General features: G+C 40.4%; 1 protein-coding gene across 1 annotated transcript in view; it reads right to left on the bottom strand.

Annotated features, from left to right (window-relative positions):
- Positions 1–25,627, bottom strand: part of ldb3a (LIM domain binding 3a) — a 196,977-nt gene that overhangs the window by 85,763 nt on the left and 85,587 nt on the right. The window contains exons 5-10 of the mRNA XM_043678611.1: positions 20,984–21,432; positions 19,298–19,392; positions 16,336–16,466; positions 15,207–15,226; positions 8,062–8,262; positions 246–427 (exon numbers count right to left, since the gene is read on the bottom strand). Coding sequence (XP_043534546.1) covers positions 246–427; positions 8,062–8,262; positions 15,207–15,226; positions 16,336–16,466; positions 19,298–19,392; positions 20,984–21,432 — 1,078 coding nt within the window. The remainder of the gene's footprint in view (positions 1–245; positions 428–8,061; positions 8,263–15,206; positions 15,227–16,335; positions 16,467–19,297; positions 19,393–20,983; positions 21,433–25,627) is intronic.

The raw sequence follows: 25,627 nt of genomic DNA, 5'->3' as shown, positions 1-25,627 counted from the left end.
ACTATTCCCGAAAGTGAGACTGATCATTTGGTGTGAATCACAGGCCATTTCATTTTGTGGACCTGTACCCAGTGAGAACCAGGTTCATTCTACGTCAGCTCACTTCACTTCGGACCAGCAGAAAGAAAGAAGGCTTTTATCTCACCAGTTTGGACTGGATGTAACCTCAAGTTTCAATAGTAATGTGGTCATGTGCGCCACTCACTTCTCATCACTTAACAGAATGAAAGCTCCTCTATACTTACAGTACTGTGTTCCAGTCATCTGAGCAAGGATACGAAAAGATTTGGACTGCAAATTGGCAGCCCGGCGAGTCCATTCATCCAGCTCCTGCTGGTGAGTTTGTTGGGGCTTGTTAGAGTTACGAACAACAGCCTGGTAGACTGGAGAGGCACTGTCGACTAGAGCATCTTTAACATGTAGGTTACTGCAATAACAGAGAGAGTTTCATTTTACAATGACACATCCTAACCCCTAACACATCACTGTGACTCTCCAGCACTGGCAACTCCAGCATCTGCCGCAGCATTCAACTGCAGTGGTGTATATTCAGGTGGAGGAAGACATTTTCTAGCTCTTCTTTGGGTCCGTAAATAATCTCTGGTCAATAGCAAAAGGTTTTTAAAAAACATTTTTAGAATCATGAAATGTTCCCTCGTTGTCCATTTTCTAAGTACAGCTTAAGCCTGTGCTGGTGAAATTTCAAAGCAGGCCCCTGAGAAGAGCACAATGTCATGCTATAGTTGAACATTTTTGAACAGAAAACCTTTGTTTGTCATGTCTGCTGTGATGTTTAGGGAAAAAGTGAAGTTGCACCCACTTTTTCAGTGATGGTGTATGTTACAGTTCAAACACATGCTACCATGATCAGCTTTGCAAATACATTTAATGTTTGAACAGGGGCATACAAAAATAAAGTAGAAGAACTGAGTACTAGATTATTGAAATTCACCAAGGCTTTCCATCAGCAAGCTTGAATTAATTTTTAAGTTTCAATCATGTCCAGTATTGGATCTGGGATGGTGGAATTATAGAATTGGGTCAACAATGGAATTAAACAAATTAAATAGGGCCTAAAGTAAAACTCAGCTCTGATTTAAGATGAAGCTTATGTATATTCCCTCCCCTTCCCCAAGACAAAATAACACTGATAGTGTGCCCATGAATACAGACCAGAAACCACTGATCAATTCTGAGGTAGCTGACATTTTTTTGGGTGACTTTAAAGAAGGAAATAAGAAGTCTCCAGGATAAAACATGGGCCAAAATGTTTAATGCTAATTATTTTTAAATATGTATCTGATTCGATGAGAGAAATCCTAATTCATCAGTCAAAAACATTTCCCTCACTTCCAAAAAGGAGACATTCAATGTTCTCGTGTCATTGGCTATAGTATGTATTTGCACAAGTTTTAACTTTTACAACAGTGTTGATTTTGTTTAATTACCTTGAATGACAATGGTAAACATCCTCACTTGATAAGCCTGGTGTACAGAATTAAGTCTCAGTGACAGGCAACTGTTAAATTGGCAATAGACCTGGCTGTCAGTTGGCAGGGTGAGTTGAACCACTGGAATTGAGCAGGATGGGAGGGAAAACAAAATGATTTGTCTCCAAACAATGTTTTCAGGAGGGTTTAATCCAGAACAGGTGATTGTGGAGCAGTGAGTTGGCTTTCTTAATTAGCTGTCCAAGATGACAAAGGATTGGAAAGCAAGAGGGAAGAAAGAAAAAAGTGTAGGGTGGTGGATGGTAAAAAGTTCTTAAGAGTGAACTAATTTTTCATGAAAACAATCTTGAATTCTTTTAGTTAAGTACTCACCTCTACATCAATGTGGGTCACCTTTATTCTGTTCCAGATTGGACTCATCAGCTGGTTATAGTTGGCTCAAAAGACAAATCTTAGCTAAATGTCCATATTCATCTAGGTTGCATTTGGCTACTCACAGATAACATATCCTTACCATTGCAAGCAGATTTGTAATGCTTCTCATTTTCTGAAAGGGGTGGGGTTTCCATAAGATATAGGGGCAGGAATAGTCTATATGAGGTCTCAAGCCTGTACCACCATTCAATAAAATCATGACTTCATTTCAACCTGCTTTCCAACACTATCCTTCATTTCCTCAGTGTGCAAGAACATTAGAAATGGAATGGGTCTATCATGATCCTCAGCTACTTTTAGAGTTGCTCCATCCCACAATGGAGTTATTTCAACTATAATTTGAACTAAACTGAATCGAGTCCAGATAGTTTATAACAGGAAAGGCAATTATTCTGTGCGATGAATGTCCCAGGCATACTGGAGCCATCTAAATTAAATAGAGAGTTTAAAGTATAGGAGCAATTCTTTGCAAGCGCAGCACGTGTTGAAATTAAAAATAACTGCAAAGATGATTAGACTGACAGGCAATAAAGAGTATTATGAAATAATGCAAGTAGTTGCCAACCTTGGATCTTTAGGCCAAGGGACATTAATAACTTTCCCAAAAGTTGGGATGTTGAAGTTAAGTATGAAATACTGAAAATTAAATCCAGTCAGTATATTTCAGTTAGAGCTGAGAATCAGAACAAAAACATCTGATAGACTTCCATTCTATGTTATATGTATAATAGCAAACAAAATCGTACTCCACATCATCAACATCCATCAAGTGCTAGGAAAACTGTTAATTTCCACATTGAACTGAACATTCCTTAGCATCCGACAGTCAGTAAATGGACAGAAAAAAATAATTGCTGTCAATGTTGGTGTTAAAGGAATGTCTGCACCTCAGATTATTTCTCAGTAGAGCTTTGTATACAGCACGTATAATATGTGACCCAAACAAAAACAGGCTACAAATTTTAATTCTTCATATGCATCTCTCAAACATCTTGGATTTGCTTTATTACTCACACATAGTCCAAATTCAGAAGATGACCCACAGATTGATAGCACTGTGCTTTGCTGACCAACACCATCAAAGATACACTCTCTGACTATTTAACCAGCAGGTTTTGTATTCTAAGTTACTCTTCATTATCACCTCCTTCCTTAATCATTTTTGTCTAAAGTCTCATTTTCCTGCCAGTTGTATTTAGTAAATACCCAGCTGTTACCTCTTAATGCTTACACATCAATTCACATGCTTAAACTTTTGTCTGTGATTTTGTCAAGAAGTTCAGTGACCCCAAAAAAACACCAATGCTAATCTTTGTATGAAGATTTAATCATAACACCATCCAGCCCATTGTTTGACAACATCACAGAGAAGCCCTGTCACTATTCCTGTCACTGGGGACATCATCATAAGAGTCAGTACAATCAGTACAGAGGAATGGATCATATAGACAATGTTGCAATTGGTGTTACTTTAATCATTGTACACATTTCACAGAAATACTTAACTTTCTTTCAGCAAGCGTCAGTAAAATTACTAAACAATGTTAGAAGATCACACGCTTCTCAAAATAAGTATGCAACAGACTAATTTGAATTATGGTTGACTAGGACAGCTGAAACTAAATGTTTTGATCTCCAACCATCTTTTATATCCCCAACATAACCTAACCATATCATTCCACCAAAACAGTGGATGACATGATAGATTCCCCATGATATTTTGTTGTGTTTTAAACAATAGTGCACTTTTTAACAACACAAGCTTTTATTGCATACCTCAGACTAAAACACAGCTCTCCGCCAATTGATAACTTACACTTCTTTGAAGGTTAATGTACTATGAAGTTTGTCCCTCATCAGAAACAAACCCATGTGACTGAATGCGTGGTTGCAGAAAACATTCCAACAGTCTCCAACCTTCTACTCAAGCCATTCTTGAGTGCATTCCTGATTATAGTCCACTCCAAAACGTTAAAGCAGTTATAATGTATACAAAAGTTAATTTTGTCACAGGATTGTTTGAAACCATGACACCAAACACTGACAATGGTAGTTAGCCCAGGTTAGGAAATATCAAAATCAAATGAATTTCTGGCTTAGATAGTGAAAAAGTCTCTTGATCAGGGACAACCTACGGATTGACTTGGTGGTTTTAACATGTGAGGTTATAGTATATATGAGTACTGTATAAATTACACACTCAGTTCAACATTCCATGCAACATTTTGGGAACTGTAAGGGCAGACATCAGCATTTTAGGTTTACCAAATTAAAATAAGAACAAAAACATTGCAGGAAGAATCATTTAAACATCTTAATTTTCTTGGATTCTATTTGAACTCATTTGTGTGTGCTGAAGGTATGCAAGAGGAATGCAGGATATCATAGGAACAAGTAAACAACATTTGGTCCCAAAAGGCCATCAAATTGTTGAAAACACCAAATGCCGGCACTTCTGTCTCTCATTTATTCCTTTAGTCTATTATTGTGTCTTAAACAGATTGGTCAGACCATCTATGTCTTCTTTTAATATTTAATTTGAAATCCTCATCTGTGGTATCAATGGTGACCATAATCAGCTTTGGTGATATCCTTTCATATCTCACTTCCGTTAAGATAAAGTCCAGTTTCCCTCATCTTGTCTTTTAGTTTAAATTTCCAAGAACAAAGGTCAACTTTTTTTGACTTGCACTGCACTCTCTTAGAACATAACACCTTTCCTTTATAAGTAAGCACTCTGACATCAATCAATAATCTTGTACTTGTTTGGTTGATCTAAATCCATCTTCTCATAATTACTGGTTTCTTTATTCTACTATTCTATAAATGAAATCTAATACTGTTTGCCAGATTAATGTTAGCAGCAAGCTGGGTTGATTATATTTGCAACAGTTACCATAAATTCACTTTTCTACTTAATACGCTGCTTAACATTTCATTGAGCCCATAGTTTAAGTTTGGATGGGTTATTTTATGTTTATCTACATTAAACCCTGCTGGTCAAGATATATATCTTTTGAATCAGATGTGACCGCAAAGAATAAACAATGCCCATAATCGTAAAGATCAATTCTGAAGCTGTATCCAGATGAACAATGAAGTAGAGACAATGACCTTCGAGGTTCTGTTTGTAGTTTGTTGCTTTGGTCCTTACCCTGCCCATGCTGATCCTCTCGCCTAGCTCTGCCTCTGTCAGTGACACAACTACATCCTCCTACTCCAACTAACTGCCTTCATACCATCAGATAACTAACCAGAGATCAGCTTTACATTGCAGATTGTCAAATGGGCACAGATATATTATCTGCAATCACCTCCAACTGCCATCACCACATCTTCACACAAACATCAAACTGACATTAATAAAGCTGTCAGAAAAACACTGCAGTCCTGTCCGATTTCAGCCAAATCCTGTGAATTTGGACTAGCACATCATGTATTTATCCATCAAGTCTACCTTCACCTGAGAGAACCATCAAATGGCTTAATCTGTTGTTTATTAAAACACTTTGTGAGCCCTCTCTTTACATTACAAGCATCCAAGTTAGAAGCAGGTGGACTAGTGTAACATGAGACCATGAGAAGCAGGTGCCCGGAATACACTGCATGAAATTTGGCTTTCTCATGCTCATTCAATTGCAACTAATGTGACTAGTATCAAACAGCTGGTAGCACAAATTCCCATTCCAAAAGTATTGATGCTGTCAAGACTTTAACAATCGAAAAGCTCATAAATGGTCACCTTTTAGATTATTTGTTATTGATGGGTGTGGGAACAGTGAAGTGTTTTTAGAAAATATTCAGAATTTGTTTCCCTAAAAGTAGAAACCAAAAATGAAGATGTCATGACACAATTTCAATGCAAAACAATGAACCAAGAAACAGAAATTCCCACCTCCCAGGACTATGATTGAAATGGTGTCTCTGGCCCGTGTGAGTTTAATACAGATCTTGTTAAGAAACAACAGTATGGTTAGGAAAGATGGACCTACTTACGCAATTGGAGGTTCAGGACCACTGAGGGTCATATGATCAAACACCACCAGGGCATTGATCATTGATGTCCGTGATTATTAGGAGGTAGGTTGGTTTGATTGACAAGTAACGAAAAGTAACAATGACAATTGTGTGTTAGAAATGGGAATGGTGGAGGGGGTGAGAAAGTGGAGTAGGTGGGGTTGGAGGTGGTTGGTTGGGATTGGAGAAAGAGAAGCAACATTCAATTAGAATAAAATACTGGTCTACCAATCAAAAAATGAAAGAACTGCAATACTAATCCCTGATCTACAGAGGATTTTCAACACTGTCAACAATTTAAGAGACCTCGGTGAGATATCCATAGCGGAGAGCACACAATTACAAGGAGAGCTTATACCACATAAACTGCAACACAGTGAAAGTACTTTCTAACAAGACCAGTTTCAGCTAAAACCAGTGTGGAAAAGTCCAAAAGATATTACACTATAAAGGTCTTTTTTTCTCACTGTTTGCAAAACATGAGTCTTAATATAAAAAAACCTTTTATATGATGAATCTGAGGTCAATGCTTTTTCCTTTGTACTTGTTCAAATCAGGTTTTGTACCCAACGTTAAGCACTCCCAAATCAACATACATTGTTCAATGGAGGGTACAGATCTCTCTGTAAGATGTCTCAATTTCAATCATTTTCTGCCACCATTGTCATTCTTCCAACTTGAACAGGGGCCAATTCAGTCGACTCTAAGTAATATTATCAATTTAATGCCCCATAAATGGATTGCTCTGAATGCTTGCCTCCCAGGAATTGAGACAACCTTGAGTAAACTCATTTCACTGAGGACCAGCAGCAAAATGTTAATTCTGTTTTCTATGTTCAAATTGGATCCACACTCTAGTAGTGAATTCACTCTCTCAATCAACTTAAAATTAACAGTAGCGATTGCATTCAATTTTTCATCTAGTTTGACAAAGTACAAGAATGATTGGTGATAGTCTGAAATTCAAAATGGCTGGCAAGACACTTCAGTTCTTTCAAGATAGGTGAGCATTCAGCCATTGGCAGTTAGATTTATACGTGCTTTGGACAACACACTAACCATTTATTTAATACATTTACCGGGTATCACTGACTCTATGCCGCCCAAATGGAGCCTTACAAACTGAAGCCTGTGCCCAATACTAAACAACACAATTTTCAGTAAAATTTCATTCATGGCATGAACTTTTAAAACACCATCTAAAATGTAAGTAATAAATCAAATTCAGTCGATGAACAAGACCCCTCAGCCAAGATCAAAGCTACAAAGAAAGCAAACACATTATGATTTCAACCTCTTACTGACCCCTAAGGAATCCTTCCAAGTGTTCAATGCCAGATACATGCTGCACATATACAGTCAGGCATACACATACAAACATACAGGCTGCATCTACAGACAGCTCATGTGCCATGGAGTAAGTTGAATTGGTTGGATGAAGGTGTAGCACAGAGAGACTCTGAATAGCAAAGTTCCTGAGAAATTCTGAAAATTAAACTCACTAATGTCTGTTCTATCACCTGAGCTACAACCTAAAACTACACAAATCCAGCCAATAATTTCATGATGAGTAGTTGGCCCTTTGGCTTCATTTGAATGCCTGCAAGGAAGATCTGCTGTCAAATCTTGTCACTCAGACACGTCAAATAGGAATTATTCCTTTGATCTTGCCCTGTGGGCAACGGGCTGAGATAAGCAGTTTATGTTGAATACTGGCATAGAAACAGGCCATTGAGCCGAACCGTTCTTTGCCATTGAGCAACACTGAAGGAGAAAGGATGCACAGAGGAGGATGGGAAAAATATACATCAAGATGACAGCTGCAAATCAGTGGTTTGTTGCTGAAATTTATATTTCTGAGGCCAACCATCTCTCGAAATGTCCAGGTTCATTTTAACACTGGTTTTCAGTCTCTTTTTTTTAAAAAACTGTCATGGCAACTGACTCTCTGCAGAATTTGAGAGGACACGTTCCCAGGGAAATTGTTCAATCTATCAGAGCAGAAGTTCATTTTTCATTTCTATCCTTCGATTAATTACCATCTTTTAACTATATGTTTCAAACAGCTTTATTCTTTTTGTCTGTAAACTTCAAAGATACACTCTGGTTCCTTAGGTCTTTACATGCAGGCAACAGATCTCAGATTCTCATGGCCTACCTTGAAAGATCACTGCCTCTGGCATGAGCCTGACCAGCAATGGCATCCATGATGGCATCTTGGGAGTACATGCTGATGGGTGTGTTATACTGGGCATGGATGATGGTGGCCTTCCCACCAGGGCCTTTCACTTCGATTGGCTTGTGTGTGGACAACACGGAATCCTTCAGGACGTTGGGGTTGAAATGCTCCACATACTCACTATCAGTTGTGGGAGTGAGAAAGGACAGGAGAGCAAATGGTGAAAGGAAGAAAGCAATGCAGGGAAATATATCACTTGTGAGGGAGAGAGGTGGCAACGGGTAAGCAGAAGTTAGTTGTACCCCACCATTTCTGTTCCAAATTCAGATCCTAAGAGGAAATTACACATGCTTGTATGAAAAGACAACTTGCCAATCTTCTATGTAAACCCCTCTATTTCAATTCTCTCATTCTGAAGCTTAAATATGCCGACTACAGTATGTCAATTTGGGCTCCCATTTTTAATACCTTATTGATGCTTGGGCTTATAGATGGCATTTGATGAGCTCCACATAAAACATTATTACACAAGATAAAAACTCACACTATTGGTGGTAATGCGTGAACATGGAGAGAGTATTGGTTAACATACAGAATATAGTTAGGATAATGGAGATTTTTCAGACAATCCCCATTGTCTTGGAGGAAGGGGCAGAATGTAATTAATCCAAATTTGCTGACAAAACAAGAATAGGTGGGAAGGCAAACTGTAATGAAGACACACAGAATCTGCATTGGGATATACATAAGTTGAGTAAGTGGGTAAATACTTGGCAGATAGAGATTAAAGTGTGAGGTTGAACACTTCACTAATAGCCTGCTATTGATTCCTCCTATCCATTTGAATGGATAGAGACTCCAAAAAAGTGCAACACATGGATTTGAGTGCTCTTGTGCATGAAGCTGCAGCGAGCAATTAAAAAGGCAAATGGAATTGTGGCCTTCATTGCTAGGGGATTGGAGTTCAAAAATCGGTAAATCTTATTACAGTTGTAAAGGGTATTGGTGAGGCTACGGCTGGAGTTGAAAAGGGTGGCGCTGGAAAAGCACAGCAGGTCAGGCAGCATCCGAGGAGCAGGACAGTCAACGTTTCAGGCATAAGCTGTTTGTCAGGATGAAGGGCTTATGCCCGAATCATCGACTCTCCTGCTCCTCAGATGTTGCCTGACCTCCTGTGCTTTTCCAGTGCCACCCTTTTCAGCTCTGACCCTCCAGTATCTGCAGTCCTCACTTTCTCCGAGGCTGCATCTGTGTATTGTGTATTGTGATCACTATATTTCAAAAAAAGATAGTCTGGCATTGGAGACAATGAAAAAGAGACTCACTAGGCTGAATCCTGAGATAAAGGGGGTGACTTATCAAGAACAGTTAAGCAGGTTAGGCCTTTGTTTATTAGAGTTTAGAAAAGTGAGGGGTGAACAGACAAGATCCAGTTGAGTTTTGCAGGGCAGATCTTAAGATCTGCTAGTGGGAAGTCTTAAACTCGGGACATATTTACAGAATAAGAGGACACTCATGTAAAACTGAGGTATGAAGGAAAGGGTAGTGAATGTCTGGAACTTTCTACACAAGAGTTGTTGAGCTAAATCACTAAAAGTAGATAGAATTCTGGAATATCAAAGACTGGAGGGCTATGCTGAGCTGGCACAAATGAAGGCTTGAAGCTTCCTTTCTCTTATGTAACTCATTTTAAAGTGGTGAGTCACTGAAAGGAGAAAGCAGTAGTAAAAGCCAGCTCTGTAAATCCCTGGAGGTACTGTCAAGATTCAGCCCTCAAACAGTTCAAATAGAAAACAGGAACAAAAATAAATACACAAGATTAAAAGAAAGGTCAATGGTCTTTAATCTCACCAAAGTTATACTTAAAATCAAAGACTTACAGTCATTTTAAAACAATTTAATGGTGTTATGTTAGCAAATTGATCACAGTATATCCTGACCTCTACCAACAGCTAGATAGGCTCAGCAGGTGACTACTGGAGGAAACCAGGGAGAATTCAGAAGACAGACACCATGTTCCCATTTGCAGAGATCCTCCAGTAAAAGGCAATTAACTCCAAAGAGCCCAATCAATGGGAAATGAAGCTCCACTTAGGAGCAGCAATGGATAAGGAGTGAGGCAACCAAATGGGTGTGAAACTTCTGCTTATCCATACCCAATGTCTACATATTGCCAAGAGCAAGTACAGGCCATGCAGGTCACTAGCTCAGTAGAGGTTGTTCAAACAAGGCCTTATTTTGCACTCCATTCCATCCATACCTTCCCAGTTCAAATAAAAACACATGTCCAAATTATTTAAACAAATGTTTCTTGCATTGTAACTCTGCAGTACTTTCAAACAAGAAGCCATTAGCAATTCAATTTCAGGAATATTGGAGAACACCTTCAGCTGTAAAGATCAAGGAGTAAGCAATGCAATATTTTCCTCTTCAATCCGTTGTCACTTAGGAAGAACAATTCTGCTTTACCTCCCACAAAAGAAATTTAAATAAAAGAGGCATGAAGATCTCAAACTAGCACTTCAATGATCAGTCCAGATTCAGCATGCAAGAACAAAACTGCTCCAAATATCCATCATGCAGCACACAACCCTATCCTTCTGCCCAACATGCATTGTCAAACCATCCTTCTACCTAGCATGCACCACACAACCAGTATGCACTGAAAAATGTAGCTCAAGGCTACCAATGGTCAAAGGGTGGCACCAAGGAAGTTTTTCACTTCAACATTTATTTTTGAGCTTCCCCTACCCTAAACTTTTTTTCAAGCATCAAATCACAGAATTGCCTTGACTACACTTAACTGCATTGAAAGCCAGTTTTTGAATGGACAGTTCCAGTTTCATGAAAATGCATGCATATGTCACATGCATACCCACCAATTCTTATTTGCCCTCTCATTATCTTGGCAATTGTTTGGAGTTAAAATGTAGCATGTAGGGATAGACTGAATCTACTCAGATCATGTCTATTTAACCCCAATTCAAAACAGCATTAATTAAACTAGCCTTGAATTTCTGGAGTCTGGAGAGGTTGTTGTCACCATGCTGCTGGTCTAGGAGTTTAAAAGTGAAGGGGATCACTTGCTGAGTTAAAAATCACACAACACCAGGTTATAGTGCAATAGGTTTATTTGGAAGCACTTGCTTTTTTTTTATTAGATTAGATTACTTACAGTGTGGAAACAGGCCCTTCGGCCCAATAAGTCCACACCGCCCCGCCGAAGCGCAACCCACCCACATGTACCCCTTACATGTACCCCTTACCTAACACTACGGGCAATTTAGCATGGCCAATTCACCTGACCTGCACATCTTTGGATTGTGGGAGGAAACCGGAGCACCCGGAGGAAACCCACGCAGACACGGGGAGAACGTGCAAACTCCACACAGACAATTTCCTGAGGCGGGAATTGAACCCGGGTCTCTGGCGCTGTGAGGCAGCAGTGCTAACCACTGTGCCACCGTGCCACCCACAAGTGACTTATGGTCCTGCTCCACACCTATCTGATGAAGGAGCAGTCCTCCAAAAGCTAGTGCTTCCAAATAAACCTGTTGGACTATAACCTGGTGTTGTGTAATTTTTAACTTTGTCCACCCCAGTCCAACACTGGCTCATCCATATCATGGCTACATTTGTAGAGGGCATTGGTAACACCTTATCTGGAGCGCTGCGTGTAGTTTTGGTCTCCTTATTTAAGCAGGATATAACTGCATTGGAAGCAGATCAGAGGAGGTTCACAAGGTTGATTCCTGGGATTAAAGGGTTTTATGAGGAAAGGCTTAACAATTAGGGTCAATTGAAGTTTGAATTTAGAAAAATGAGAGGTGCAGTTTTGAAACCTCTAAGTTTCTGAGGAGGTTTGACAGATTAGGTTTTGAAGTTTACCCTTCATGAAGAAATTTAGAACCAGGAGTCACAGTTTCAGAATAAAGAAACTCCAAAAGATAGTGATCTGGAGGAATTTCTTTCCATAGAAGGTTGTGATTCCCTGGAATTCTCAACTCAAAAAGGCAATGGAGGCTGGGTTATAAAAATAGTTAAAACTGTGATAGAGCTGTCTGGAGTTATGGGAACTTATGGAGAAGTGGATTTGAGGCCAAGGTCAGATCAGCCATGATTTGTTTGAAGTGCACACCAGTCTTAAGGGGATCAAAAGAAATAGGAATATGTGTAGGCCTTATGATCTTTTGTGTTTGTTCATTCTAATGCTGAGTCCATTGGAGAATTGGACAAGTGATGGCCTTGCTCTCCATCCAGAAATTAGAAGCTTTGAAAAGTAAAGGCTACATTAAGGTTGCCAACACTGAGTGGATGTATTCCTTGTGATTTCATCTTACAACTTTCATTTCCAACAATCCTATGAGTCTGCTGCTGGCCTTTCAGGGTTTCTTTTAGTGGCATCCTAAAATTAATCATTGATGTAATATTAAACCATAACAGCTAGGAAAGGATCACATGTTAAATGTGAAAATTAGATCATACAGCCTCAGTGAATTATTTTGTTAAAATAGGGAACTCTCCATTTGTGATAGCCTCATTCACTCCTCTGTCAGAAACTGCTTGGATTGGAGATTCCCCTACACCACTGTGCCTCTGACCTGGGAACAGCTTCTCTTGAACCAGTAATGTTCTCATTCCCAACCAGCTATGCAAAATGAAGTACTGTAGCTTTCTTTTCAGACAAAACTCAACCTAAACTCAGATTCCTCATAAGCTTATAATTTTGAATGTAACAGAATTTTTGCCTATGCCTCTGGGATTCCCTGCAGATTGGATTAATGGAGCTGAAGGTATAAAAATGGTCATTACTTTAGATTCCAGTGCAGAAGCAGTCCTGAGAAATATGAGCAAGGGTCAGAGAATGCTACTGGAGGTTTATTCTCTCACCCTTTATCACAATTGGAAAAGCTCCATCGGCACCTAGTTATAAAACCCAAATAATGACCCATCAACAGGCAACATTGTTATTGCTCAATAAAGTCTATGAACTCATTCAGGGTCTGGGTTTTTCTCCCAGTGCCTCTTACAAGAGGCCATTTTCAGTTGTGAAACAGACTGGGTCAGCAAGCTATTCAACTAAGGGAAGATATTGTAATGACAATCAGATTCTCATTCATTTCACACAAAGTTCCAAGATAAGCCTCAGTGGTCTAGCAGAATGTCAGTATGGTGCTGACGAGCAATTGTGATCAATCCTTATTCTGCAAGGACTGTCTGAAGGCAAACAGACTCAGCTAGGGACACAAAATTGCTGAAAAACATAAACAAATTTGGCAGATTCTGTGGGGAAAAAAATAGAATTAACGTTTTGGGTCTAGTGACCCTTCTTCAGAGCTGAAATGCATAGTTCTGAAGAAGGGTCACTGGACCTGAAATGCTGCCAGACCTGCTGACTTCTAGAAATTTCTGCTTTTATTTCTGATTTCCAGCATCCACAGTTCTTTTGGTTTTTAGCCATAACCAGGGCTTTAGTGAAAGGGCAGAGTGGAGGGAACACGTGTCTATCCAGAGCAGGTTACTTCCAGCCTGACAGGATCAGCCCTTACAAAGCTGAGTGGATCCCAAGGCTAAGGAAAATGTATTCATGTACATATGAATGTTCTTCAGTTGTTACTAGAGACCATCTTGAATCTAGGATGACAAGTCCCTCTTTCGATTGCCTTCTCCTAGTGAGGGTTGGGTGCCTGGTGGAACCTTGCACTAGAAATCAATTGACCCAGATTTCACTGAGACCTTTCAAAGCATAAAGGAAACAATTGTCTCCAAGAAATCTGGGAGCTCATTCCAACACATACCTTAAAAAATTAGAAAGAGGCAATAGTTCATGACCTGACATGGTCCCGTCAACTACAATTTAAAGGTTCAATTTTCAGTTCCAGACAAGTTAGGCAAGATGTATTACAGAATCCAAATGGGAATTAGAACTTCGCAAGAAAAAAGCATGGAGTTTGTTTCCAACAGATTTGTCCTTTGTCTTACTGATCATTTTGCCTGATTTTATTTCTAATTTGCCTGTGTAAAGAGGTCACCAGGAAGAGGGTGGAAAGAATGACAAAAACCTTTGGAGTTTCCTTGGATCTAAAACTAAATACATTTATATAGAAAAACACTGGAAATACACAAGAGGGTCAACAAATTTTTATTTCAAATTCTGATTCTTCTCATGTATTTCTGATGTTGTCTCTCTCAGCTTATGTGTCAGCCTACATCTCTGTCATTCCCTGTACATTTTACATCTGTGAGCTATGACTCAATGAATCCACTATATCTTGGATCACATTTTGCCTTCATATTTTTTCCTCAATATTGTTCCTTAATATTTTTCATTTTTTTTCTTCCATTCTACTCTTTCTGCTCTTGCAACAAAACTATATAAATTCCAAAACTCTGCTCTCCACATACCATGTATCAATTATTCCTGTGCTCAGCAGCCTACAGTGGCTCCCAATCCATGAAAGTCTGCATTTTAATATTCCCCCCCACATAAATGTTCAGAATCCTTCCAATATTTGTTGCTTTCTCCAACTTTACAGTCCTCTGGGCACTATGCATTTCTCTAACTTGTGTCCTTTGTCTCCAACTATGGCCCTGGAAACCCAAACCTAAATCACTCCACCTTGATGTTTCTTGTGAAACCTCCTCAAAACTTATATTAGTTCAAGCAAGCTTTTTGGCTGATATCCCCTTTTTTGGTTGTGTGGGTCAAGCTCTGTTTGACTGTGCTCTCATATCTTGGGGTGTTAAAAGGATTTCAACAGAATGATTCCAGAAGTTGGAACAGTAGATTTTGGAAATATTTATGCTGATACTCAGAGCTCAGGAAATCTGACAAGAGAAAACAGCTCCACATTTTCATATTTCAGATGGGACAGGCAGCGGTGGGACAAGGTTGATTGCTTCTATGTAGTCGGGAGAAAAGGAAATGCTACATCAGAGCAACAAAACTGCAAAGCAGTTTGAGCTTCACTCTGAGAAATAGCATTAAATTTCATACATGCTGCACAGCAACCCCTGAGAAAGAGCAAGCACAGCAGGGCAAAGCAACACAGTACCCTTCATGCTGTTTTTTTAACAGATCACATCATGCCACGCACACTACCACAATATGGCTGACCACTAACTTGGATGTAGTGTTGACGATCTGTGGGAGGAAAGAATTTTAAAAATGGTTTAGTTTCCAAATCATACTGCATTGCATCACACTTCAGAACAACCCAGTTTTTTGCTGAGGAACACATTTCCCCATTTGGTCCATCTCCATCGCTACAGAGGAAAGCATATCAATCTCCACTCAGACATCCAGAGATCAGTGGAATAATATATTCTGTTGAGACCAAATGCTACAGGATGGGTATTTCACAGGATTATGTGGAGTTCCCTTTTACTTATGGCTGCTCCAATATATCTGTAATCAGATCTGGGAAAGCTCAAAGTCTCTCTAAATTGTGCGAAATTGCCAATTATCAAATGTCAATGGACACACAAGCAATACAGACACCAAACAGCACTGGACCTCTCCAGAATACTGGGGGGACTGAGGTACATACCATACCCAACACACCAGGTACTTGTTCTGACCATTAATTGCAAACTGACAACCTTGTTTTAATGAAACATTCAGGACCTGCCTTTTGAGAACCAATGATGGAATGGCATTGATTCAGTGGCACTGCAGTAGTCATGATTCAGACTTAATTTAGTTCCTTTATTACCACTTGAACAGTTCTGGAGGACACTCAGATATGATATTATGAATTTATTTGCATCCACTTGGAGAATAAGCTCTACATCCACTCATGAAATAGGTAATGGACCCACCAAATCTAGAGAAGTTCAGATCATCAGGCAGGGAGTCTCTGTCCATGTTACAATTCAACATGGCACTTAGCAAATGTGTTGCCAGGTTGAATGGTAAAAGCCAACCTCTACACAAGGGGAGGAGAATAGTGAGTCAGATTCCCCAACTCCCATCACTTCTGGTATCCATTGTGTAAACAGCAAATAGAGATTCAGTTTGAGGCAGCAATTACACACCTCCAGAGTAAGCATTCAATGGTACTAGCCAGCAGGGGAGAAAGATTAGCAGTACAAACTTTGCTGAAGTAGGATCAATCTGTGCCAGGGTATAACAACTGAAGGATTTGAATAGTTAACTCTATTTCTCTTCACAGATGCTGCCAGACCTGCCGAGTTTCTTTAGCTCTTTCTGTGTTTGTTACAACAACTAGAGGCAGCTCAGCTGAGAATTACATTGCTGGAGTACTTCAATGTGACCACCCAGAAGCCCTGGTGACATTGGTTAGGTACTGCGGGCAGCTCACCATCTTCTCCAGGCTCACTGGGATTTTCAGGCCCTTTCTCATTTGACATCTCAAAAACAGCTGTTACAATGGAAACCTGGTAAAAATAGATCATTAACTGTGAAAGCACAGATTTCCTTCCATTATCTCTCTCCATTTCTTGATTTGTCACACATACCGAGATAGTTAACAGATTGGAAACAGTCAGAAATCACAGATATTAAATTTTCATCACTATATGTGCCAGTTTCCAGGCCAATATTGTAAAGAAAAACACCAGTTACTCTTGAGGAATTGCTGACAATTATTGACAAAATTGTGTGTGATCTGGATTCAGTTGTTTCTTCCACAGCTACCTGTGTTCTTGCTTTATTTGTACCTCAGAATCCTCAGTTCATCTGTCCTTTTCACCACACCCTTGACATTTTTGAACGTTTCTCTGCTGGACAGGGAAGACTGAAATGTTTTATATGTATTGACGTCAGTCTGAACAAAACTGTTTCACAGCCTCACTCAGTTCTAGTTACACTCACAGCTATTTGGAGCGCTGCCGTATTTGGAAATAAAATGTGGAGATGCTTAGTAGGCACAACCTTTGCAGAGAGATAGAGTGACCATGCTCAACAAAGTGGCAACAGATCCTAGAATGAAAAGTAAGACTTCCATCTTAATGAGCCACTATCACATTGCAGCACTATAAGATTCCTCAATTCTCAAATGATCATTTTCAAAATTATTCCCTTCTTATGGAGAAACATATCTTTCTTGATCTTTTCCTGAGGTGCCTACACATTAGTCCTCATAATTAGGTGGGGAGGTAATCGGGAAGATGGTAGTGAGTGGGTAATTCAGAAATACAGGTGCCCTGCTTTTGATGCAGGATCTCAACTGCATTGTTTTGCCTCTGTTCTGACCCAGCCAAACTGATAGGCTGAGCAGGAGAACCTGAGCTGGTGGAATTGGAGAGGAGTGACGGTGGAGAGTTCACGAGTGGGCAGATCAGCCAGGCGTGTTGGACAGCTGAAAATTCAGGTTAGCTGGAGTGTCAGAGCAAACTGTCCTAATCCACAAGCAGTGCTGAAAAGGCACTTACCAGATGTCTGAACATTTCTGGCTCTTTAGCTCTTTAGTTTCGCAAGTCCTGGAAAACCTGTCTTAAGTGTAATACTCCATGATAATTTCAGACATGCAGCCCCATTGACCTTGTTTGAACAGTGTAGGTTTGAACAGGTTGCAGCTACTGCAAGTGTTGTATTGGAAGCAGGTTTCCAATCACCACCCCCATCCATTGTGAACACAAAAATTCTTCCCAACCAACAGAGTGCAAGAAACAAAAGAGAGTGCAGGAGAGACTGCAATTAGTCTATGACCATGGCAAGACCAAAAATCTCCCTTTTGATTGTAACAACAGGGCAGTGCTATTAAGTTGGAATTTGTTATATGCAGACTGTTTACTGTTTTTCTTAAATAGAAGTACTCTATTTCTGTGAAGTTATGAATTTGCTCATATAACATATAACAGGCAGAGTAATAAACCCTTAAAACATTCACACAAATAACCTCCCATGAATAAGTTCACCGTAAAAGATATCACAACTAAGAAGAAATTATGACCTCAAGTGCAATCTACTGAGTACAGGATGACAAACATGACAAAACACTAATGTACAAAATAAAATAATTCTAGGCAGTCAATGACATTGAATACTTCAGCTAGTAACTCACCTCCTGATTCCCCAAAGCTTGCTTACCAATTACAAGGCACCAGTGTGATAGAATACTTGGACGAACGCAGCTCTCACAACATTCAAGAAAAAGCAACTGTTACTGACACCACATCCCAAAATATCCACATCCTCCACCATTGAAACTCATCTACAGAAATTGACCAAGGCACCTTCCAAACCCATGGCCACAACCACCTTGAAGGATAAGGGCAGCAAATGCAGAACACCATTGCTAGTTCCTCTCCAAGGTACTCACCGTCCTAACTCAGAAATATATCACAGTTCTCCCACTGTCACTTATGGAAAATCCTGGAATTTCTTCCCTAATGTCATTGTGTGTTGACACACTGCACATGGACTGCAGTGATTTAAGAAGGCAGCTGAGGACCACCTTCTCAAGGGTGATTACAGTTGGGCAATATACGCTGGCCAGCCAGCGATGCCCATGTCCCATGAGTGAATATAAAAAAAAGTGGAATTAGAATCTAGCCAGTCCTGTGTCTCACTATATTGTGCACTTTAAGAGGAGGTGATAGCCTGATGGTATTATCACTTAGCTGTTAATGCACAGACCCAGATGATGTTCTGGAGGCCGGGATTCAAATCCTTGCATGTCAGATGGTGGAATTTGAATTCAATAAAAATCTGGAGTTAAGAGCCTAAAGGTGATCATGAATCCATTATTATTTAATGGAAAACCCATCTGGTGCACTAATGCCCTTCAAGGAATGAAACTGCCATCTTTATCCGGTCTGACCTGTATGTGACTCCAAACCCACAGCAATGTGGTTGACTCTCAACCGCTCTGGGCAATAGGGGATGGACAATACATTCTGATCTAGCCAGCAATGCCCACATCCCATGAATGAATAAAAAAAACTCCAGCAATCATCCAGCTTTCTGAGATTCCTCTTCTATCATCAAGACCCTGTGTTGCTTCCTGAAGTCTCTCAACACTATCACCATCTCTCTCCCTCCAGGCACAAGCAGGATCCTCATCTTTCCTTCTGTCTTCCCCAAGTCGTTCTAAGGCTGCTTCCACACCATCTGAACCTGTCTGTCCCAATCACCATCTTGTAGTGATAATGCCACAGGACTAGTAATCCAGACCATCATTGTAGTGATGTGAGGACATTGATTGAAATCCCACCACAACAGATGGTGAAATTTGAATTCAATAAAAACCTGGAATAACAGGCTTGTGGGGTTGAATGGCCTCTGATTCTTCAGGAGTTCCTGTCACTTTGCCACTGTGGCTGGCTGCTTTAGAACTTTCCAGCCTAAGGACAACCATGTCAAATTTAACCACGTCAAATGTCATAAAAAATCCATTCAATTCACTAATGTCATTTAGGGAAGGAGATCTGTCATCCTTACCTAGTCTGGCCCACATGTGACTCCATACCCACGGCAATGTGGTCTTAACTGACCTCTGGGCAATCAGGTATGAGCAATAATTGCTAGCATCATGGCATTATATTGACCTTATGGAGTTCCTCTCAGAAAAGTACAATCGGTCCTCTTGAATGTCTATAGAGGGTGGCTTGCTTTGCAACAAAGTGAGTAATTAAGAGTCAGCCATACTGATGGTGGCCTAGAATCAAAAACAGAGCAAACTGGGGAAGGGCAGAGGCTTTAATTTGGGTTTTAGTGATAATCTAATAGCTTCATGGTCACTTTTACTAATGCTAGTTTATTGCATGCAGCTTTTTTTCACAACTGTATGCAAATTCCAAAAATGCCATGGTGGGATTTGAGCTCCCAATTTCTGTATTGGAGTCCAAGCTGCTGACTATTGGTTCAGTAGTGTAATCACAACACTACTAACTCGAGATCAAGATACATTCACAAAGGAGTGTTGTATCTGTGCAAACCTGTTTGACTTGATTTTGCATCAAATGTAAATTTCAGATTTCATTTGCATCAGGTGAAGGAGCCTAAAATTTGCAGCCTGATTCCACACTTATAGTCTGACTGAAGGTAACAGTCAACATTTGTCATCTTATTATCCCCAGATTTCACAAGAAGCCAGGGTGGACATCCATTCATAAAAAAATGATGGAGGCAAGTCTTAAAACTGCCATGGGGACCAAAGATAAATTCAACCTAACTCCATTTGGAGCAAATACATTGCAAAATCTGGATAATACCAAAAAGTCACAAACCTTAATCTGCTATCCATTTGAGCTCTTACTGGTACCTGTGTAAACATATGAGGGTCGGTGGTCAGAGCCTCAAACTGCTATGTGCTCCCTCCTCTTGGATATGCCTTTTCAGAGAAGGTGGCACTGATTCTGTCACCCAGTCTATTAACCAGGGACATCAAAACTCCAGAATCCAATGGCGCATCACCTATGTGGAAACTTGCACTCAACCCCTGGCATTAATCCAATCTCTGTCTCTGGCATTAACATTTTATGTAACCAAGGTGGATTGATACAGTTAAGGTACAGATCAGCCATGATTTAATTGAATGGCAGAACAGGCTCGAGGGGTTGAATGGCCTCTGATTCTTCAGGAATTCCTGTTATTTTGCCACTGTGGCTGTCTGCTTTAGAATTTTCCAGTGTTCTTGGAAACGTAAGGCAGAGGTGTCAGCACAGAGGAACCGTGTGATATGGGTAGCAAGGGCAATTGTTCCACCTTTAAGGAGGTGCTGCTATTGATTGGCAATCACTAAATACCATTCAAACAAATATAACTGGAGGCAAACTACTCAACAAGGGCTGAGAGTTAGGAACTGCTCACCAGGTTGCTTTATGAAAGGCAACATATGGAGTGCTTTAAAAATTAAGTTCGCTTAAAGCCATAAACTTAGCAGGCATGTGACAAACTACCCACCGAGTACTCAGTTGCAGTTTTGATGCTTACCCTTGGAGGAATCCACCTGCAGAGACTCTGTCTCGCCTGTCATCCTTCTGGGCTGTTGCCCTGACCATTTCATCAATTGTCTCTCTAGAATACAGGCCCATGGGGCTATTGTACTGTCCCCGATGGCTGGAACTAGATGTTGTACATTTAATGCCAGTTACATCACAAACTCTTGCTGATGCCCGAGAAAGGCTGACCCCTCTTTGAGGTGAAAGGCTGGAGGTCAAAGAAGTAGCTGGAGAGAACATTGAAGTGGTCATGGAAGACGTTTGCCTGAAAGATGCTGCCATCTCTGAGCTACGTAACAAGCTGCTATCCCTTGTGCTGAGGTAATCAGAGGACATCCCATTAGCTGAAAGCATGCTACCAGAGGCCCATGCAGTCTGACTGAGCTGGTACTCAGGGCTTGATGTCAGTTTTCCACTGATGTCGATCTCCGAAGCTGGTTCCTGCAGCAACATATAGCCGAGCACAGAACAAAGGCAAAATAAAATCATAGATGACATGCAAACACACAACAAGCCAATGATCAAAGCAAAAAAATGTATTTGTGAGTCCAAGTTATCCAGTATTCATTGATGAAACTAATCACTTGGCTGCAAGTGATAAGCTACCTCAGCTAGAGCAAGCAGTTCAGGCTGAGAAAATATATTAGAAAATGTCCCAAAATAGTAACTGAGCTTTGAAATTCTGATGTTGAAGCTAGCTCTTTGTAACATAGAGCTTATTGGTTAATAATGTTTGCATCAAACCACTTCTTTTCCAATAAGCATCCTAGATTATTTGCTCACGGATTATATTGTCATTATGCTATGGATAGGGTAACCTTCAAGTCTACCTCAGCTGAAATGGGGATCAAGTCCCAGCTGTTGGCCTTAATCTGAACCAAACACTGATTGTAGCAAACTGAGCTAATTGTCTCCTCACTTCTCCCCAACCCTTTCATGGACTTACTCATTTGTATAGGGTGAGCCCAGCATAGCCCTGCTTTCAGCCGTACACTTCCTGACTCCATGAGCACAAATAAAAAAGTAAAATCATTTCAAATTTTCAGCATCTGCAGTAAGTTCTGACAAAGGTTCATGGTCCTGAAATTTAATTTCTCTCTCCAAAGATGCAACCTGAGCTTGTGTATTTTCCATTATTTCTTTTTTTGATTTGTTATGTCACCAGTCTGATTTTGAATTTGGTAAAGGTCTAAATGCAACAAAGGCCAGAAAGGTCCTTTCAAATATTAGAGAACTGGTGAAGGTTTGGAGATGGGACCATATGTCCATCTTGCTGACTCTTTCAGACAATGTCAGATTCACAGAAATAACAATGATGTATTTCCTTTCCTAATAAAAATTCAACTAGTTCTTTAACAAATAAATCACTTTGCTTGTTTTCAAAACTCCATCTCACGCCTATGAAAAACATTGCCCAAATTCCTCAATTTTACTTTGACACCATCATGGTTTAAACTGTCCAGCTTAGACTGTAACCTATACAACGTGGCTGGATCAAACTCTTCCACATCCATGTAAATCGCAAGACACTCAGCAAACCCTACATCATCTTCAGAGTTACATCTCAGGAAGAAAAACTTTTCCACAGAACTCAGATGGCTGAGTTCAAAATCACAATTTGTAGCCTTTCTTTGATCTCCCTTCAAGTAAACTTATAGCTTTCCCTAGTATATGGATTTGTATACCATATTCTATAAAGTTCCTTCAAATCCAGAAACAGCTTCGACATCACCTTCTTAGGCTCAAACATAGCAACCTCACATGTGCATCCCATCATCTTGGCTGAAAATGTGTTGCTGGAAAAGCGCAGCAGGTCAGGCAGCATCCGAGGAACAGGAGAATCGATGTTTTGGGCATAAGCCGTTCTTCAGGAAGCTTCTGCCCGAAACGTCGATTCTCCTGTTCCTTGGATGCTGCCTGACCTGCTGCGTTTTTCCAGCAACACATTTTCAGCTCTGATCTCCAGCATCTGCAGCCCTCACTTTCTCCCATCCCATCATCTTATTTGGTTTCTTTTCTATTTCTTAATAGGAAGCAGAACAATCTCAAAACTTCTCCACCAGAAATCCCAGATCTCTTTCCTGCTTCCTGAAGCACTCAACCGTACAGCATACACTTCACATTCTTACTTCTACCATTGTAGGTTCACCTAATACTATGTATTAAATCCCACTCCCATCTCTCCACCCACTCCTAACTCTTCCATTATATTCTGTAATTTCTGTAATTGCAGGAAAACACAAAGTTACATGTAAAAGCTGTAGCCAAACCTGTTTTACCTTCTGAATGTCTGTGCAGTCACCTCAATATTTACATGGAAAAGACTCATCAAGGGGACTTTGCAGAAATTTACTTAGACCACAACTCCTACCCATCCTCCAGTTTATTTCTTACCCACTAAAAGGGGGGGCTGAGGGGTGACCAAGATTTATAAAATCATGAGGAGCATAGCCAAGGTCTTTTCCTTCACATTTTTTCGCCCAAAAGTATAGGGCATAGGTTTAAGGTGAGAGGAGAAAGCTTTTAAAGGGAACTTAGTGGCAACTTTTTCACACAGAGGATGGTGTGTGTATGGAATAGCTGCCAGAGAAAGTGGTAGCAGTGGGTACAGTTACAGCGTTTAAAAAGCATCAACACGTGTACATGAATAGGAAAGAATTAGAGGTCCAAACACAGGCAAATGGGACTAGTTAAGTTGAGGTCGGCTTGGATTGAGTTGGACAAAATGGTCTGTCCTGTATGACTGAAAATGTGTTGCTGGAAAAGCACAGCAGGTCAGGCAGCATCCAAGGAGCAGGAGAAATGATGTTTCGGGCATGAACCCTTCTTCAGGAATGAGGAAAGTGTGTCCAGCAGGCTAAGATAAAAGGTAGGGATGAGGGACTTGGGGGAGGGGCGTTGGAAATGCGATAGGTGGAAGGAGGTTAAGGTGAGGGTGATAGGCCGGAGTGGGGGTGGGGGCGGAGAGGTCAGGAAGAAGATTGCAGGTTAGGAAGGTGCTGAGTTCAAGGGTTGGGACTGAGACACGGTGGGGGGAGGGGAAATGAGGAAACTGGAGAAATCTGAGTTCATCCCTTGTGGTTGGAGGGTTCCTAGGCAGAAGATAGGGTGCTCTTCCTCCAGCCGTCGTGTTGCTATGGTCTGGCGATGGAGGAGTCCAAGGACCTGCATGACTGTATGGCTGGAGCAAAATTCCACAGGCAGTGATCATGAGCTGCTTGTTTATTCAAGAGACCCGTTTCATCACCTGAGAGGCTAGGTTTGGTTGGTGATTAAGTATGAAAAACATGATAACCCATCCTGATCTTCATACACTACAGGTTCACTGAAGGAGCCTTGGCTGGCTTCAGGCCCACCTAGTTAGGTAGCAGGTGGAGTATTCCCAGTGTTCACTCCATGAGCATTCTAAAACAAAGGAAGGAGTCATATTACATTGTTTAAACTTGGAATTTGCAGTGATAACTGCCTGCTTTGCCAGTGTGGAGCCTTAAAGCAAGACTCTTAGGGGACTAAATGTCAACTCAAATGCGGCCACACTGTCAACCGGGCACTTGTAGGAAATAGATGGCTTTGTGGAAGTATCTAATGCAGAATGATGGAGGGTCAAAGCTATACTCAGCCATTCCCCACCACCTTGACTTGGATTACAGAATGACCACTTGTTTTTAAGGACATGATACATTTAATGATACGTGATAATGCCCATGATGCTTTGAGATTTGTATTGGAAAAGTTGAATCACTATAGATATACTGGGAGCATCAGGAAAAGCTGCAGTTCCAAATCCTGATGAAAAATTAGTGAGATGGATTATGTTGCTCACATTGTCAGCAGCATTGACGGGAGGAGCCATGAAACCTACCTATGTTGGGGATCTGGAATAGGATGCACATGAATCACACATGGATTTATCACTCTCCCAGTCACTAATATTACTCCACCTCCCTCACACTTTATATTGTCTCCAAATCAGTCCCTGTTATTGTATCTCTGCAGCACTATAATAAAAACTTTCAATTTTGCATGTGTGTCCATGCCTCTGTGAATCTATGTTTGTGCTTGTGGATTAATAAAAAATGGCAGAAGTCTTGTTCGATATGAAAAGGATTAAAGGATTATTGCAATAGTTTGGCACTGGTGCAAGAGTCAAATTGGATTTCCAATTGGATTGTCTGTGCTCCCTACTCAAAACTGGTCAAGCAGAAATAACCTTAAAATGTATAGGTAATTTTTTTTTTCAAGGGAGGTCTGTTGATATGCTTGTGTTTCATTAAATGTTTCCTAGAACCTCCCTCCTGTTGAAGTTGTAAGAGAACCAGTTCTCTTAGTCGGTGAAAATGCTTTTCTTTACATTCTTGTGCCAACATCAACAGACTGTGTTGAGACCTTTTACACCAGCACAGTGTTAAGAAATAAAAAATGTGGGGTGGGGTGAATGATTTTGCAAAACTCAAGACTCAGCAGAAAGGACAGTCATCTGTCTGAGGTGTATCTATGTACCATGATTCCTTTCTCTTGGTAAAGGAAAGTTACCACATGTTCTCATCAAAAAGGCTCTGGCCTTTAATGAATAAGAAATGGTAACTCTAAGTGTAAAATGTCTACCCATATTATCAACCAGTGAACTAGAGGAGCA

Source organism: Chiloscyllium plagiosum, chromosome 38, assembly GCF_004010195.1.
Source record: "Chiloscyllium plagiosum isolate BGI_BamShark_2017 chromosome 38, ASM401019v2, whole genome shotgun sequence".
Classification (NCBI taxonomy): domain Eukaryota; kingdom Metazoa; phylum Chordata; class Chondrichthyes; order Orectolobiformes; family Hemiscylliidae; genus Chiloscyllium; species Chiloscyllium plagiosum.
Note: the sequence above shows the minus strand (reverse complement) of the source record. Positions and strands in the feature narration are given on the sequence as shown.